Here is a 19,125-nt window from a genome sequence, read left to right as displayed (position 1 = left end):
GGGATTCAAAAGAGCACCGGTAACCTATGTTTACTGCAGCATTATTTCCAATAGGCAAAACCTGGAAACAACCCAAATGCTCAAAAATAGATGACTGGCCCAAGAAAATGTGGTATATATACACAATGGGATATTAGTCAGCAATCAAAAAAAGACAAACTCATGCCATTCGCAGCAATGTGGATGGAGCTAGAAGGAATTATGCTCAGTGAAATAAGCCAGAAGGTAAAAGAAAAATATCGGATGGTTTCACTTATAACCGGAATATAAGGGAACCAAATAAGACATGAGTATAAAAAAAAGTAACAACAGTACAAAACACAGCAAAGCAAAAACAGACAATTATAAACCAGAGACATACTGCAGGGGAGGGAGAGGGAGAGGGATCAGAGAGAGGGAGGGAGAAGCACAGGGGACTGTGGTGATGGTGCATGGGCGCCTTGGGGAAGAAATTCTAAGGGAACTCAATCTGAGTGGGTTGGGGGAAGCAAATATTGTCTTAAAAAAGTTAAAATTTAAAAAAATTAAATAAAATAAAATTGGAGAGAAAATTTTTTAAAAAGTGCTTTAGAGAAGTAACAGGCCGGGCCTCCCCTGGTGGCGCAGTGGTTGAGTGCTGGGCTGCGAGGCTGCCCACAGCCTCTGCAGCACCAGTTGGTTCACCAGCCACCTGCGAGGGTCCCACAAAAAAAAAAAAAAAGTAACAGGCCGTATTTTACTGAGTGCTTTGTAAATAAAAAATGACTACAAAAGCTACCTTTCTTGAACATTTTTTAATCATATGAACTCTAAGTTTGTGCAAGGATCTAGAAAAAAATGCTTTTACTTTAAGTGACAAAAAACTTCTGGATTTCAAGGGAAAACAGGATCTTTAGAAAAATCATGTAGAAAAAGGAAATCTTGTACTGTAGTTTGGGTTTGAGGATGGGGAAAGATATCAGCAAATCTCAAACATTACTAAAAATCACTTTGAAGAACTAAAAACAAACTGATCGATATTTTTTCTACCTTTCAACACAAATGTTCACCTGGGTAAAGGGCCCTTTCTCTGAATTTTCACATGAGAACAAGTTTTCCACATGGATATGTATGGTTAAAAAAAAAACTAAGCGTGGGCCTCCCCGGTGGCGCAGCGGTTGAGCGCTGGGTTGCGAAGCTGCCCGCGGCATCTGCGGCGCCGGTTCGATCCCCGGCTGCTCCCCGGCCACCAGAGGAGGGTCCCACATGGCGCGCAGACCTCTCCTGCCACCCGCTGCTCCCCTCAGCAGTGTACTTCGGTCCTTCTGCCTGCTCTGCTCCCCGCTCTGGCTCTGGTGAATTCTCTCACCCTCCCGCGCTTCTGACTGTACCCAGTGCATGTATAAACAAAACAAACAAATAAATAAATAAATAAAGCATGCCTCTATTAAAAAAAAAAAAAATTAAAAAAAAAAAACTAAAAAAAAAAAAACTAAGCGTAAAAAAAAAAAAGATGGAAATTTTTAAAAAGGAAAAACTCAGGTTAACAACTTACTGTCATGATCATTTCACTATATTCAAAATAATGAATCATTCTATTATACATCTGAAACTAACATGACATCATGTCAATTATATCACAAAATTTTTTTAAAGATTTATTTTAGAGCCTTCCCGGTGGCACAGTGGTTGAGTGCTGCACTGTGAAGCTGCCCACAGCCTCTGCAGCACAAGTTCAATTCCCGGCCAGGGAGAAACCCACATGGCATGGCAGACCTCTCTCCTGCCTCGCCCGCTGCTCCCCTCAGCAGTGTCTTTGGTCCATCTCCCTGTTCTGCTCCCCACTCTCTCTGGTGAATTCTCTCTCCCTCCTGCACCTCTGACCTGTACCCCAGTTCTTGTATAAATAAATCTTTAAAAAAAAAAAAAAAAGGAAAGAAAAAGAAAACGTAAATGATTTTTAAAAAATATTTATTTATGCATACAAGAGCTGAGGTATAGGCCAGAGGTGCAGAGGGTAGGGGGGTGGTGAGAGAATTCACCAGAGATCTACCAAAATACACTGCAGTGGGGAGCAGTGGGCGAGACAGGAGAGGTCTGCTGTGCCACATGAGTTAGCTCCCTGGCCAGTGATCGAACTTATGCTGCAATTGCTGGTGAAAGCTTGACAGTCTGAGACTTTTAACCCCAGTACCACCAGGCAGACCCCACTCTTACATTCTTAAAATAAGCTCTGCCTCATCACATTTTATCCTTCTTATGAGTAATCTGATTTTTTTTGCATGTTTTTTAAGGTTCTTATACTGCATGTATAAGGAAAAAATAGTGCATAATTTAAATATTTTATTTGAAATTATAAATCAATACAGATTTACAAACCCAGCCCTGCTATCAGAAGAGCTATACAGATGAATAAGGTATTTATTTCTCAGAACTTAAGAGTTTCTTCTTCATATAGAATCATCAGAAGTAATTCAAATAGAATCTAGGTAAGTAGTCTTCACACTTCAGCATTCTTCAAATCACCTGAAGAGTTTGTTAAAAATTAGACTATTGAGCTGCAGTTTCAGCATTTCAGATGCCACAGGTGTAGGAAAGAGTCCAAGAATTTTTATTTCTAACAAAATACCAGATGAGGCTGATGCAGTTGGTTAAAGAATGACCTTGAGAATAACTAAGCAAGACTAAACCAAACTAACCAAAATTTTTGGTATGTTTTACATAACTGAGATACACTCACATTAAATAGATAATGGTGAGAGCAAGAAAAAAATCAATCTACCAAATGCAAAGTACACAGGACCAGTGTCTCATAGAGAAAGTGGTACGTATCTTTCAGAAGGGAATTTTCAAGATAATTAAAACAATAAAATTTGTTTTACATTAACTGTTCCTATAAAAATCCTTCTTAAAAAGCAAAATAAAATTCCATTTCCTTAAACTGATCCATTGAATTTAATCTTTTTTTTTTTTCATTTCCTAGCTACTTTTATAACTATTAGCTTGCATCACAATAACCATCTTGGGAAATAGTAAGGAGTTTGTCCCTAAGCCAAATGTATTACGATTTTGAAGTTCTTCTATTTGTCTTTAATATTTTTTCCTGTTTAATATTTCTTGATGTAAATCTTACCATACCTATCTCAAACAGTTCCCCTGGCACCCCCTGAACTTTCTCTGCCTCATCTCTACATAATTCTCATTCAGCAATTAAGAAGTGCATCTTAAAAAAAAAAAAAAAAGTTTCCTATATAAATGAGTAAACCATGAGGAGCTTTGTTGGTGGTGACTCTTTTTGCTTTCTTTCTGAATTCTTAGTTTTATCAGATCTCAATAAGGGTATCCCTTCAAGGGTCAGCTGAAAACTTTTCAAGAATCAATTGATAGATCACCTTCCATATGTATTTTCCTTTTCCAAAACAGGCACTCCCTTCTTTACCAAAAAGTACAATTCTCACCTCCACCCAGAATTTATGATATAATGCCTAGAGGTGTAGTAAATCTAGAGACCTAAGCAAAAGAACAAGCCAAAAATACATTGTTAGGGGGGAAGTTTCAGAAATGATAATTGAGGTGTAATAAACAATCCACTATAGGGACTCATGTGTTTTCTATTCTTATACTCTACATTTTCATTAGAATTAAAAACAGACTATTTTGGCCCTTGTTTATACTAAATTCTGATATGCTATTATTTGAGGGCACTTCAGAGCAGTTTCTCTTTGAACAGCTTTCTTCTATCCCCACACATCTCACCATCCATGTCATATTATTCAAAAATGGATTATTCTCAGAAGAGAAATTATAAAAGCAAAGGAGGTTTTAGTATATCTAATGACAAAAACAGATTTTTTTCCAAGTATTTAAATGTAAGCAATTCTTGGTAATTCTCAAAAGTCATTCCTGGTCCTTAAAGAAAAAGCTTAAAGAAAAACCACATTCAAAAAACTGAAGCAATATCAATTAGGGAGACTGATTCTTTTAACTATGAAAAATATTTTCCAGGCCTCCCCGGTGGCACAGCGGTCAAGCGCTGGGTTGTGAAGTTGCCCACAGTTCAATCCCCGGCTGCTCCCCGGCCACCGGAGGAGGGTCCCACATGGCGCACAGACCTCTCCTGCCGCCCGCTGCTCCCCTCAGCAGTGTACTTTGGTCCTTCTGCCTGCTCTGCTCCCCGCTCTGGCTCTGGTGAATTCTCTCACCCTCCCGTGCTTCTGACTGTACCCAGTACTTGTATAAATAAATAAAAATAAATCTTTAAAAAAAAAAAGTTTTTCCACGACTACCAAATTATTCAAATTATGCTACACAAAACCCATTAACCAAAACTACACAGAACTATTTGATTGAGTGTGTATTATTTAATGTGGTAGTTTAAACCTACTTTGTCAAGTCATGCACTTTTTATTCTAGTTAGTGAATTCTATCTTCTAAACAGTTTAATAATTCTATTTTTTTAAAGTCATGTGCTAGCTATGAGACCAATCTGTTCTTTGCAATAGGTATCCTTTTCCTTCAGTAATTATCCTAAAATAAAATTCATCCAGTTATTTTGGAAACATCTTTTATTTATACCTAAAAGCTGAATATCAGATATTAGAAGAGCAAGCACATAAATTTAGAAAAGGAATAGCATACCTTCTATCACATTTCTCACTTCATATTTTATTAATTTATAATGATGCAATGTAACACAATAGCATCCACTGAATTTCATCTTTTTCATTTTCATACTTTTAAAATTATTATAAAATTAGATTATAGGGGCCTCCTTTGTGACACAGGTGGTTGAGCACAGCACTGTGAGGCTGTCCGCAGCCTCTGCAGTGCAGTGCCGGTTCAATCCCCACCAGCCTCAGAGCAACCCACATGGCCAGCAGACAGACCTCTCCTGTCTCGCCCGCTGCTCCCCTCAGCAGTGTATTTCGTCAGTCTGCCTGTTCTGTTCCCCACTCTGTCTCTGGTGAATCCTCTCACCCAACCTCCTCTCCTGCCTGTACCCCAGCTCTTGTATGCATAAATAAATAAATCTTTAAAAAAATTATGTTAAACAATAGCTGAATGTGAAATAACATAATTCTTCGACTCTTCAAAAGATACAACCAGCAACTAAATGAGAAAAAGACTGCAAAAGGGGCAAATTAGAAATCACTTAGTCATACTAAATGTAAATGAATTTCATTCTAAGAAATGAAGTTAGGATTCAAAGTTTGTAGTAAAGACAAAATGTCATTATCATCAAACCTTAGAAACTACTTCAAAAAATACAAAATCTCCCATCAAACATTAAATTCAAAAATTTTGGAGCACTCAATGTATTTCTAAGATCCTCAGTAATTCTCTAATTTTCTCCCCAAAATATAGAAAAGCCATCACCACCATCTGCCTGGACTATATAAATTTTTACTTCTTACATCAAATGGAATAGCCTATAAATCACTCACTTCTTCCCATTGTTTTTGCAAGCAGGTACTAAGAGGTAACTACCTCAAATACCTGGTCACATTTCTATTAAGTGAACTGGTGGGAATAAATTGTGCTCTTGAATTAACAAATATACTTAGATGAATCACTGCAATGCTAGCATAGCAAAATGTAAAAGGCATGAAATATTTTTTATAATTTCACTGAGGTGTAAGACATACAATAAATTACACATATTGAAAACATAATTGGATAAATTTTGACAAATACATACAAATTTGCTTCTTAAATTCCAATCCCCTTCTTCTGCCAAAAGGCTAACACAATTTTTATTAACTGAGAAAAGTACTTACTTTCATGTAATTCACAATCTTAGCAAGAACGCCAAACTTATATCCAGAGCTTCCTGATAGAGCTTTCAAGTTAAATGATCCATTGCTATGATCTGGAAATGAGGTTCAAACAATTACATGTCATATTAGATGTGATTATGACTTTTAAGCAATAAGACTTTTTTAATTATGGTCAAATATTTCTTGTATGAGTTTTTCTATTAGGTAAATTGTTTACTGTGAAAATTTGGTGAAAAGCAAAAAAATTTGAGTAAACTATCAATTTTTTCACTAAGGACAGGAACAAAAATATAACTCAAAAAGCATTCAAATATATTTCTAAATATCTTTATCTCACCATTTTCCTTAGTCTTGATAAGATTTCCTCCATAATTAGGAGCAAAGTATTTTAAACACAAGGACAATACAAATCTCAATCTGATCCGTAGAACTTCTCTAGCAAATTTAAAACCATGACTGGATACTTACAAATGATAAAAAAGTAAAATTATCAATTATTACATCACTCTCCACTTATCAACTTAAAACAAATGAGAATTAACTCTAAGAATGATACCATAACTATTTCAAAGTAAACTTTAAACACAAGCAACATCACTGTACAAACATTGGAAACTTAAGAACAATAGCATGAAATGAGCAATCTGTGTAGAAAATAATCAGAACGTCTATCATTTGGTTGCATACTTTAGAAATCCTAATACTGCCACTCCATCATAAATATTTTCCATTAGTCATAGGCAAGAACAATTTAAAAAATTATACTAGAAGAACATTTCAGATGTACACATTCTATTATTAGCAAGGAATCAGGGTCAAATACTGTAAGGTTCCCAAGCAGCTGATTCACAAAGAAGAGGTAAAATAAAAGAGTTGATCTAGGACACCAATTTGGTAAAAATTTAAACTAAAGAATACATTAGAACCACAAGTCAAATGTAACAAATGTCAGAGATTAAAAAAAAAACTTCTAAATAGCAACTTATACTCCTTTAAGATTAGTGAAAAGATTTTACTGAATATATTTTTTGAGACTTCACATACAATTTTCCTTCAAAGATAACTTTGTTACAATTTTGACAATAACTTAATTGGTACATTACAGTCAACTTTACTAATGCCTTAACTGAGGAAACCGTCCCCCAAATAGATTCAAATTTCTTATAGCAGTAAGAGATACTCAAATTATGGTGGAAAGAACCAGTATCAGTAGAATTAAAAACTGTATGTAAAAGGGGAAAAAAAAATCGCTTTCAAAAAGGAAAGGTGACATGTTGTATGAGTCCACTGATATGAATTGTTCAGATAAGCAAATCCATAAAGACAAAGTAGATTAGTGGTTGCAGGGGCTGTGGGCAGGGTGGAATGGGAAAGTGACAGCTTAAAAAACAATAACAAGAAAGATGTCTTACAATGTGCTTTCACAATAATTACATCCATTTTGAGCTGATTTTTGTGTAGGATGTAAAATAGTAGTCTAATTTCATTCTTTGAGAGGTGACAGTCCATTTTTTCCAGCCTCATTCCAGTGTATATCCTTCGCTCCTTTGTCATAGATTACTTGACCATGTATCTGTGGATTTATTTCTGAGCTTTCATTTCAATTCCACTGGTCTGTGTTTTCTGTTTTTTGTTCCAGTACCATATTTTTATTATTATGGCTTTGTAGTATAGTTTGGAATCTGGGAATGTAATACCTCTGTTCTTCCTCTTTTTGGTCAGGCAGGCTTTAGCTTTTGGGGGTTTTGTGATTCCACATGAATTTTAGCAATATTCCATTTCTTTGAAATTGTCATTGAGATTTTTATTAGAATTGTATTGAATGTAAAAATTGTTTTGGGTTTTTTGGCCATTTTGATAATGTTGATTCTTCTGATCCACAAGCATGAAATGCCTTTCCATTTCTTAGTGTCTTCTATTTCTTTTAACAATATTTTATAATTTTGCTAGTATAGGTCTTTCACCTCCTTTGTTGGTTTTATTCCCAGGTATTTAATTTGTGGGGAACAATTGTAAATGGGACAGTGTTCTTAATTTCTTCCTCTTCATACTGACTTTGCATATAGAAAGGGTACCTTTATTTTTTAAGAAGCAATCCACTTTTTTTTTTTTTTTTAAAGATTTATTTATTTATACAAGAACCGGAGTACAGGCCAGATGCATGGGAGAGAGAAGATTCACCAGAGACAGAGCGAGGACAGAACAGGCAGACTGACGAAATATACTCCCTGCTGAGGGGAGCAGCGGGTGAGGCAGGAGAGGTCTGCTGTGCCATGTGGGATTCTCCACCGGCCGGCCGGGATCGAATCCTCACTGCAGAGGCTGCGAACAGCTTCACAGTGCGGCGCTCAATCGCCTGCGCCACCATGGAGACCCAAAAGTGTACTGCTTTTTGTGGACTGATTTTGTAACCTGCTACTTTACTGGTTTGTTTTAATTAGTTTTTCTGTGCATTTTTAGGGTTCTATGTGTAATCATATCATCTGCAAATAATGATAGCTTTACCTTTTTTATTTCAGAGATAAAATACTTGATATGGTTCATATTCCAAGGTGCTCAGGACACACATAACAATAATAGTAATTAACATTTATTTAATGCTTACTATTTGCCAGGCTCCATGCTAAAACATTTAAACCCTCCCAAAAATCCTTCTTAGGAGGTATTATTGTTCTTTTTTAAATACAAGAAAACTGAATGCAGTTAGTGGCAAAGAAAGCTGCCCTATATATCACAACCTATCCTTTAACACAGATTAATTCACAAATACAATTTAATGTTTTCTTACTCAACTTTAATAAAATAATATTAAGCGTACCCTACAATACTATTCAACTAAGAAAACCATGAAAAATTATGGCAATATGTTAAGACTAAGCACAGTACAAATGGTCAACCATAAACCACATACATGGAGTCTCCAGCATTTAACTCAATGCCAAACATAGTTAATACTCAATATAGTTAAATGAATAAACACAATGAGAATATTTACAAATACCCTTTTATGACCTCAGCAACTTTAAAAAATGAGTCTACATAGTAACCATTTAACAGGCCTCCTGCTGTTATAGTAGCCACTCCCATAATTTTAAAACTTGATTCTATTTTGCTTATACCATAACTCTAAATAATATACAGTAAGTAACAACACTATCTTTAAACATCCAACATCCATTCTTCTACCATTTAAATTTCAGATGGCTTTTTTAACGCAGGTGGTGTAGCTACCAAAACGAGCCCTCTCCCAACATATCAAATTGGAAACCTTATTTTTACTCCCTCAGAATTTCTCCTAAATCCAAGGACCACATGGAAATAATCACTTCCAAACAGCAAGCTTTATATAATGAACAGTATAGAAAAAAAAAAGAAAACTTCATTTATGAGAATTTATGCACATTTCCTGGTGTGAACTGCTTGTTTCCTAGGTTACTAACCTCTTTTGATATTATTTTCTAGCCTTAGTACTGAAATATTTACTGCAGAAAGTAAAATTTTGAAGTTAAACATTGAGGAATCATCAATGTATTACTATCTACAAGTTTCTATGTAGTAATTAAGTTTAAAAACAAAAAATAAAGAGAGGTGTGGGGGTGACAGTTGATATACCAGATAGCTCTATTCAAGTTTATGAATGATTTACTCTTAAGGGAGCAGGACTTAATGCAAATGAATGTAGAGGAAACTGTCAGCTGCACTGTGCTTCAACCAATAGAAGCACAGCTCCATCTTGGCTGTGCACCAGACTGCATTACAAACAGACGATACCATCACTTCAACAGCAGCCTTTCAGACAAGAGGTAGGTTTTATGAGCTTTTTCATTTAGTAATGCATGTCCTTCTTAGGCGTTATGAAAATATTTTACCATAAAAAACAAGAAGAAAGCTTTGTTCTTACTGAGAAACAAAAAAAAAGCATTATCTTTATTTCATTGCTTGATAGGATTTTATTTAAAAATATAAAGACTGCCTTGCATTATTTGATAAGCACCTTTATAACCTATGTCTTAATGGAAAATTCATGGCATTTTCTATGAACCTGATCAATATCCAGACCTTAGAGTAAACCATAAGCACTGGATGTTAAGTGATTACTTGCTAATTTCATTTTCTCTGCGCTATTTCATTTCAGCAGTATCATCTGCCTTAACAAAGGATTTTTCTTAAAGAAAAACCTAGACTAACAGCAAAGCCTGGAATGAAGCTTTCTGATTATTGATTATATGTGCAAATTATGCTAGCTAATAAAAAGCAGATACTTATAAAAGAGTCTGTTATATTTTAGCAAATACAAGAAAATAGTCCAATTTTTTTTTTTACTTTGTGTGCAGATGCAGAGAATGTTGAAGGATTATGACTTATGATTTTTATATAAAAAGACCATAAAAGTATTATGTAGGCTGCATTACACTATAAACAAAGAGATCATTTTTACTGCTTCAGATTTAGCTAACATTTTAATTAAAATAACTCCTTATGGTGAAATGTTAGTCTTTATTACGGTAATATATATTACACGTCATGCTTTTATTAAATGAAAACCTGCTTAAATAACCTTTCATTTTTTTGACACAAAAATACGTATTTATCACAGTATTTCAATGTAATGTTAGTTTTGATCCTCAAAACAGTCTTTTTTGATAAACTACATTTAAAAATTGAAACAGATCCTAAGAATTAGGGAGGTAGCATGCACCTTTTGAGGTATTATGATTACTTTCATGGCTGAGAATCATTCATGTCTACTAAAATTAGTTTCAACTGCTGACTAAATTTCTTATTTTAAATACTCAAGTGTAAAACTACCATTGTTTAGCAAATGTTAAGGTTCTAAGATATTACCTATACATATTGACCTAAAGTTCCAATTCCTGCCCTTTTCTTTACTGGTAAGTTTATACTTTAAAGGATTTTTCATAATTTTTATTCCTTCTATTTCTTAGCAGCATTCAGTTAGCATGAGCAAAGTACCCCTTACAAAATCCAAATATTGTTCTATGAAGGAATTAGAGCTCTCCAGTTTAGCATATTAGCTTAATTACCTAGAAAATATTCCTGCCTATAATACAATGTATAGAGTCCCCAAAAAAAATCTCAAGACAAAACTAAAGTAACTTGTCAAATAAAGCAAAGAGCTGTAACTCATTTCAAGTAAACTAAACAGAAACCCCTACCATTCACACTGTTTTAACAATGTAATTGCCTACATTTTATTTATAATGTATTTATAGTTACATTGTCCTTTCAACCAAACTGTCTGAAGGCACAGAGTTTCAGGCCTGAGTGAATTACTCCGTATTTAAAGGCTATTATGATCAACAGATCATATTTCCAAGTGATATGCTTAAGGGCACTAGAGAATTCAACTCAAGGGCTTTTATCATAAACAGAGCAAAAGCATAATTTTATTCTGATCTGGCAATTCAAGGTTCAAAGTCCTACCTTCATAAATATTACATCAGGGCTTTTTTAAAAAAGGAGGGAAAACAGATGAAGGAAATATATCTAAAATGACACACAAAGTAAAATATATATACATATATGTCTAAGGAATACTCTTATCAAATATCTCATATATATGTTATTTACTTAACATTTCCCATTCCAGTAACCCCAAAAAAAAAAGTATAATGAGCTGTTCTTTCACTTTATCAGTATTTTCTCTTATTCTTTATAAGGCAAGTTTACAGCATTTGCTTGATTTATATTGTAATTTCAAAAATATAGTTGACTATGAGAAGATCCTAACTGTTTATGATTTTCTGCATGTCTAATTATGTCTTATCCATTCAAGTAAAATTTAGACTTTACCCTAAATTTAGCACAATTACTAGAGCTCTACTCTACTTCAAGAGAATAAATCACATTAAATTTAGGGTCAAAAATGACTTTATATGACCTGGTTTACTTTTTTCAGATATGCCCAGAAGCTAACTAAAGAGTGAATGCTTTGTGTGATTCATCAGTTATCAATACATTCATAAGTGACAACCTGTCATCATTTACAACACAAAGCTGACATGTATATACTGTCCTCAACTGCTTAGAAGCTTCCACCAAAACTTAACTGCCTTTCATGGTGGTATGAAACAACTATCCTGAGTCATTACTAGAAGCATAATTATTACAGGCATATTTTTGTGTGGATAAAATATACTATCTCATCAAAAGGAAAGTGTTTACTAATCCTCATTTTAATTTTTAAGAATTTATTAAACACTCAATACATATATCAAATAGATGTATTTCACAATAGCCAGAGGCTAGCAAAGCTTTTTTTTTTTTTTTAAAGATTTATTTATTTATACAAGCACTGGGTACAGTCAGAAGTGCTGGAGGGTGAGAAAATTCACCAGAGCCGGAGGGGGTAACAGAACAGACAGAATGACTAAATACACTGCTGAGGGGAGCAGAGGGCGCGGCAAGAGAGGTCTGCTGCGCCATGTGGGACCCTCCCCTGCGGCCGGGTATCAAACCGGCGCTGCAGAGGCTGCGGGCAGCTTCGCAGCCCAGTGCTCAACCGCTGCGCCACCAGGGGAGGCCCTAGGAAAGCTTGTGAAGCACATTGATTGTGAATAAGTAATATATTCAAATGGTTCAAAAAATCAAAATAATATAAGGTATATCTTGATAAATCTCATACATCCCTACCACTGCCAATCTACTCTTCAATCCCACAAGACATAATTAGACATAATTATGCTTCTAGTAATGACTACCGGTAGTAGTTTCATAACACCATGAAGGGCACTTGTAATCATAGCTGTGTCTTGTATATCTCCCTCCAAGATTTTTGTGCAGATAAAAGCTAATAAAAATATATATTATTTCCCCCTCTCTATAAATATTATCCTGTACCAAGGTCTTTTCATTTAATAATATATACTAAAAATCTTTCCTTATCACTAGTTACTTTATTTATGCATAATGTTCAAATGTGTGGCTCTACAGTACAATTTAACCAGAAGAACAGTTCACTGATATGTATAACTTAACTTCAAATTATTTAATTTAACCTGTGCACGCCTGCCTGCGTGTCTGCCTCTAGTGATCTCCCACTCCATCCCTCCTTCTACCATACCTCTAATTTAATAAGGTTGAGGGTACCTAAAAATTTTTTCGGCCGTTCGCTTGTACTTCAAATATAAATAGAATATGAAGTTCTTTTTTTAAAAGATTTATTTATTTATTTATACAAGCACTGGGTACAGGTCAGAAGCACGGGAGGGTGAGAGGATTCACCAGAGCCAGAGCGGGGAGCAGAACAGGCAGAACGAGGAAACACACTGCTGAGGGGAGCAGCGGGCGGCTGGAGAAGTCTCCTGCGCCATGTGGGACCCTAGCCCAGCAGCCGGGGATCGAACTGGTGCTGCAGAGGCTGCAGGCAGCTTCGCAACCCAGCGCTCAACCGCTACGCCACAGGGCAGGCCCTAGAATATGAAGTTCTTTAAACCAACTTTCTAATCAACTAAAATTTCAACTTAAAATAATACCTTACATTAGTCTTTACAAGTCTCCCTAGTTTTAAAAATACCAACAAATTTTTTAAAAGTTATAAGAAAATTAAAACACAAAATAATAACTTCAGTATAATTTCAACCCAGTATAAATTTTTTCCTACAAAATATCTCAGGGAGGGCCTCCCCGGTGGTGCAGCGGTTGAGCGCTGGGTTGCGAAGCTGCCCGCAGCCTCTGCTGTGCCAGTTCGATCCCCGGCTGCTCCCCAGCCACTGGAGGAGGGTCCCAGATGGCGCGCAGACCTCTCCTGCCGCCCGCTGCCCCCCTCAGCAGTGTACTTCGGTCCTTCTGCCTGCTCTGCTCCCCACTCTGGCTCTGGTGAATTCTCTCACCTTCCCGCGCTTCTGACTGTACCCAGTGCTTGTATAAATAAATAAACAGATTAAAAAAAAATCTCAGGGAAACAGAATTAAAGGTAAAATCTTTTTATTTAAAATTGCTATATTGTGGACTAAACTAATAATGTGGACCAGACTAATTTGAGGTGTATAGTGTGGAAAATGCTTCACTCTACCTATCATTCTTCCCCCTGTAATCACCTTAATGCCAGATTTAGAAAAGAAACCTTCAGAAGAAATATCCAGATTTTAGAAAGGAATTATCCTGAAAAATAAAGTCTTAATAGAAGGCCTAGAGAATATTTTTATTAATGCTGGAGAGGTTCTAGGTTAGCCCAAATAAAAATATTAAATAGACCCTTAAGAAACTTTTCCTGATCTTTACCTACCACAAGGTGCTACTCACACTCCTCTCCTCCCTCTCCTCGTTTGACTATGCTTTTTAAAAAGAACTTGAAGCTCACTCACATCGAAGTAAAAATAACTGCAACAGTGTTTATTACCCCTCCCAGGAATATCAGACTTTGAGTAGAGCTAAAAATCTTAAAAGAGGGCTCACTGACTGCTGCGAGGCACAGCAGTGGGAGTGCATGGGCCCAGAGATCCCCATCGTCCCAGTACCCCCCATGTGGCTGGACCATAAATAACAGATGGTGGCCAGTGGTGGGGCTGGCTGCACTCTGCTCCCTGGGGGCAGGTGGGGAGACCCCGGAAGCCCCTCCAGAGTCATGGACCCAGAAACGGACATGGTCCACTTTTTGGTTAATGCTGCTGGCTATGCCAGCTTTATGGTACCTGGCTACATGCTAATGCAGTACTTCCGGTACAAGAACTACCTGGAGACAGGCAGGGGTCTCTGCTTCCCTCTAGTGAAAACGTGTGTATATGGCACTGAGCCCAAGGCCTCCGATGAAGTTCCCCTGCTACCTGGACAGAGCTTACAAGAGACCACCCCAACTTGGCAGGCCCTGATTCTGCTCTTCTATGCCATAGGGCTCTAGGATATCTTACCTGATTTGGGGTATGCTATAGGAGAGATGACCCGAAGCTATGGGGACACAGCCACATAGCCATAGACACAGTACCTGGTGCTAATGAACCAAGTACTTGCACTAATTGTGGCTGGTATCTACTGCAACATCTTCAAGCATGAGGCTCCCATGTACCAGTACTCCTTTGCTAGCCTGTCATATGTGCTTAGCAGTCAGTGCCATTACGAAACACTCAAATTCACCAGTTTCTCCACTCAGGTGCTGACCAGGCAAGGCCTCTAAGGTGATCCCTGTAATGGGAAAGTTGGTGTCTTTTTTTTTTTTTTTAATTTATTTATTTATACATACAAGAGCTGGGGCACAGGCCAGAGATGTGGGTGGGTGAGAGGATCCTCCAGAGACAGAGTGGGGAACAGAACAGGCAGATTGACCAAAATACACTGCTGAGCAGTGGGCAAGACAGGAGAGGTCTGCCGCACCATGTGGGTTTCTCCCTGCCCAGCCGGGGATCAAACTCATGCTGCAGAGGCTGCAGATTGTTTCACAGTGCGATACTTAACCCCTTGCGCCACCAGGGAGGCCCGAAAGTTGGTGTCTTGGTGCACTACGAACACTAGGAATATCTGACAGCTGACCTTACCTCCAATGGGTCAGCATGCTTCTGCTATCCAGAAGACAAGAATCTCGCAGTTGCCTGGCCACCAGTCTCAGGTCTCATCCAACTGGCAGGCTACATTGTCTTTGTCATTTTAACATCAAACTGGCAGGATGCCCTGTTTGCCTATAAGATATCATCAGTGCAAATTATGTGAAAAGCAATAAAAATTTAGTAAACGATAACTTTTGGGACTGATTTGGGGTTTTTTTTTAAATATTTATGCCCACAGGTCATTTATGTACTTAAACATTAAGACTATCATGTACATAACAAAAGTCCTAAAATTAGGGTCTCCTCTTAGGCAACTTTAACCTGAAATTTCACTACTGTTATTCTGAAAAGTTGTCATTATTTGTCTTTTGTCTCCCTCTACTACTTTTCATTGAGCAATCATTTCCTGATTCAGCTCACCTGTCCTTGAGGATTAACAGCACACAAATAAGTGACAGAAATACATTGAACCAAGAAGGTGAGAAGGATCAACAAGGCTAATGAAAAATCTTTTCTAGGAGTGCATGAAGAACACAATCTTAAAATGCTAAGATTTTTTGTAGATAACAAGTCAGTGGCCACTTTAGTAAAATTTTAAACCCATTCAGCGGCCCATTCCATTCTACTAGCAATTTCTGTATATAAATCTGAAAACATACTTGTCTAAAAATCATGGCGCGGCAGAACTCTCCTGTCCCTTTCTGTCCATCTGCCTGTTCTGTTCCCCACTCTGTCTCTGGCGAATCCTCTCACCCCCACACCTCTGGCCTGTACCCCAGCTATTGTATAAATAAAATGAATCTTTAAAAAAAAATACTTTGAAAGGTAAAATTTAAAAAAATAAACCACATGCATTAAAAAGTACATATAGTATGATTTACACAGTACATTGGCATAGATACAGAAAATATTCAAATATACCATTCAGGTTTTTATTCTGGCAGAAAATAAGAAAGACTCATGCTGCTACCTATATAGATTTACTAACAAATCTTAGTGCTGAGATTTAAATTGGCACATCTGTAGAGTTTGGTCACATATATTCATTTTTACCTTTTTTACAGATTCAAAAGAGCAATACAGGAAGTGGACTCACTAAGGATGGCCTCCTTGAGCTCCAGCCTCTGGAATGAAACCACTACATCTGTTTATCAGTACCTTGGTTTTCAAGTTCAAAAAATTTATCCTTTCCATGATAACTGGAACACTGCCTGCTTTGTCATTCTGCTTTTATTTATATTTACAGTGGTATCTTTAGTGATCCTGGCTTTCCTTTACGAAGTACTTGACTGCTGCTGCTGTGTAAAAAACAAAACTGTGAAAGACTTGAAAAGCGAACCTAATCCTCTTAGAAGTATGATGGACAACATCAGAAAACGTGAAATTGAAGTGGTCTAGCATGTTACATCAGACGAACATCTTTGAAAGCAGCCTTCAACTTCTGAGAAATAAGAATTTTCTGAGGCCAACTCAAACTTTGAATAGTTAAAAGATTTCTACTAGAAAAACAAAATGAGTTAAATGTGCGTTTTCTGTGTGTATTCATTAAACATACATTAAAATTTCATAAACATGAATAATTTATCAGCCTATTAAAATGACACTTCAAAAATTGGATAAAAGATTCCTAGAACTTAATATTAAGTAGCAAGAGGTAAACTGGAAAACATAAACATACCTAATGATGCCATCGAAATAAATCAGGTATAATATAAATGTAGAAGAAGAGTAGAATACACCATATGTTTTGGTAATCTAAATGCTATTTAGAATGCCTATCTAAATCCAAAGTAAAATACTTCTACTTATAAAGGTATTAAAGAAATGGCAATGTTTTCTGAAGATAACTTACACTTTTTTTAATAACTAAGTTTTATGTAGGATAATTGTGTGGGGACAAAAAAAAAAGCTCAAAATACTCAGGAAAGTCACAAGTATATCTGCAAAAATGTTCATAAAACTGACTTTATCTGCATAAATGTTCATAAAACTGACTTTGTGTTTAGTAAGAAAAACATGGTCTAAGAAGGGCTAGACTATTTTTGAACAGAAACTTAACTAGCACATCCCCTAAACTGCATTTTTGAGCTTGTTCTTTCATTTTGCTTCTCATATTCACATTCCAAAGGGCTAATATACCCAATGCAGAAAATAGTAGGAAAAAAGTCAGTGGAAAGGACCACTTAACACTTGTTAGGAAATATTAGCTTTATGTCTTGGAATTCCAAAGAAGGTACAAATACATTTTTTGACCATAAAACTAATATGCTACTACCCACAAGCAAACCAAAGCATGCTCTTATCTACTATACTATACTATCTTTAGACCAGTAATGTCACTCCAAGAAATTAATTCAAAAGAAAAAAGCTCAAGATACAAAGATGTTTGCAGCAGCATTACTTAAAATAACTAAGATTGGAAATAACTAAGCCTTTAACTAAATGTAGTGGATTATTTTAAAAATGACTGAAATTTATGGCAAAACAAAAAATATCTGAAATGTGAAGTAAAAAATTCAGAACATTTTAGTACAATTACAGATGACATAGCTTAGTCAATAATATAGTAAAACCTAAAAAGAACTACAGAAAATTTAAAATAGCTGATATATTTAGGGGGGAGGGCAGAAAACAATGCTAGAGATTATAAAGAACATTTTTATCTCTACTGACAGAATAATCCTTTTTTAAAAGATTTATTTATTCATTTATTTATGCATACAAGAGCTGGGGTACTGCCCAGAGATGCGGGGGGGTGAGAGGATTCACCAGCGACAGAGTGGAGAGCAGAACAGGCAGACTGACTGAAACACACTGCTGAGGGGAGCAGCAGGCAAGACGGAGGGGTCTGCATCGCCATGTGGGTTGCTCCCTGGCCAGCCAGGGATCGAACTCATGCTGCAGAGACTACAGACTGCCCCACAGTGCGGTGCCTAACTCCTTGCACCACCAGGGAGGCCCTGACAGAATAATCCTTTTACAATAACTAACTGTGGTGATAAGAAGACACCAGAAATCTGTCATTTTCAATTTAGAAAACCCTAATTGATGGTCTAAAATTGTTTTCCACAAAATTTTTATTTAACTTTATAACATTAGAAATAAACACAAATAATGTAACCAACTTTTAAAGGGCTGCGAAACTCAGATATACAAGATAGACTTTGATAAGCAGGAGTTATTTTGAGCATGATTAAAAAACATATTTTCACAAACAGTAAACTTAGAAATCCTTACCATATATATTTATTGCAGCACTACTTACAATGCAAAGAAAGGAAAACTATCTAAATGTCCCAAAACAGATGACTGGATCAATAAGATATGGTATATACACAGTGGAATACTACCCAGTGATCAAAAAAAGATAAACTCGCGCCATCTGTGGCAACATGGATGGAGCTGGAAGGGATTATGCTCAGCGAAATAAGTCAGAAGGAAAAAGTAAATATCAGATGGTTTCACGTTTCTGCGGAATATAGAGAAACCAAACAAAGGGTTAAGAAAAAGACAAAACTTGCAAGCTGGGGCCTCCCCCAGTGGCACAGCAGGTTGAGCGCCACGCTATGAAGCTGTCCACAGCCTCTGCAGTGCAGGTTCGATCCCGGCCAGCCAGCGAGAATTCCACATGGCACAGCAGACCTCTCCTGTCTCGCCCGCTGCTCCCCTCAGCAGTGTCTTCAGTCCGTCTGCCTGTTCTGCTCCCCGCTCTATCTCTGGTGAATTCTTTTACCCTCCTATGCCTCTCACTGTACCCCAGTTCTTGCATAAATAAATAAATTTAAAAAAAAAAAAGAAACTTGCGGGGCCTCCCCGGTGGCGCAGTGGTTGAGCGCTGGGTTGCGAACTGCCTGCAGCCTCTGCAGCGCCGGTTCGATCCCCGGCTGCTC

At 36.7% G+C, this 19,125-nt stretch overlaps 2 protein-coding genes across 2 annotated transcripts in view; one reads left to right on the top strand and one right to left on the bottom strand.

Moving 5' to 3' along the window:
* GTF2E2 (general transcription factor IIE subunit 2) overlaps nucleotides 1-19,125 on the bottom strand; it is a gene marked incomplete at both ends in the record, with an annotated part of 58,548 nt that overhangs the window by 31,522 nt on the left and 7,901 nt on the right. Inside the window, one exon of the mRNA XM_084231886.1 lies at nucleotides 5,736-5,827. Within this exon, the coding sequence (XP_084088012.1) occupies nucleotides 5,736-5,827 (92 nt within the window). The remainder of the gene's footprint in view (nucleotides 1-5,735; nucleotides 5,828-19,125) is intronic.
* SMIM18 (small integral membrane protein 18) lies at nucleotides 16,337-16,633 on the top strand (the record flags this gene model as incomplete). The annotated part of the gene is made up of 1 exon (XM_084232023.1): nucleotides 16,337-16,633. The coding sequence occupies one exon, from the start codon at nucleotides 16,337-16,339 to the stop codon at nucleotides 16,631-16,633; it is 297 nt and encodes a 98-aa protein (XP_084088149.1).

This window comes from Talpa europaea, assembly GCF_964194135.1.
Source record: "Talpa europaea genome assembly, chromosome: 4".
Lineage (NCBI taxonomy): Eukaryota > Metazoa > Chordata > Mammalia > Eulipotyphla > Talpidae > Talpa > Talpa europaea.
Note: the sequence above shows the minus strand (reverse complement) of the source record. Positions and strands in the feature narration are given on the sequence as shown.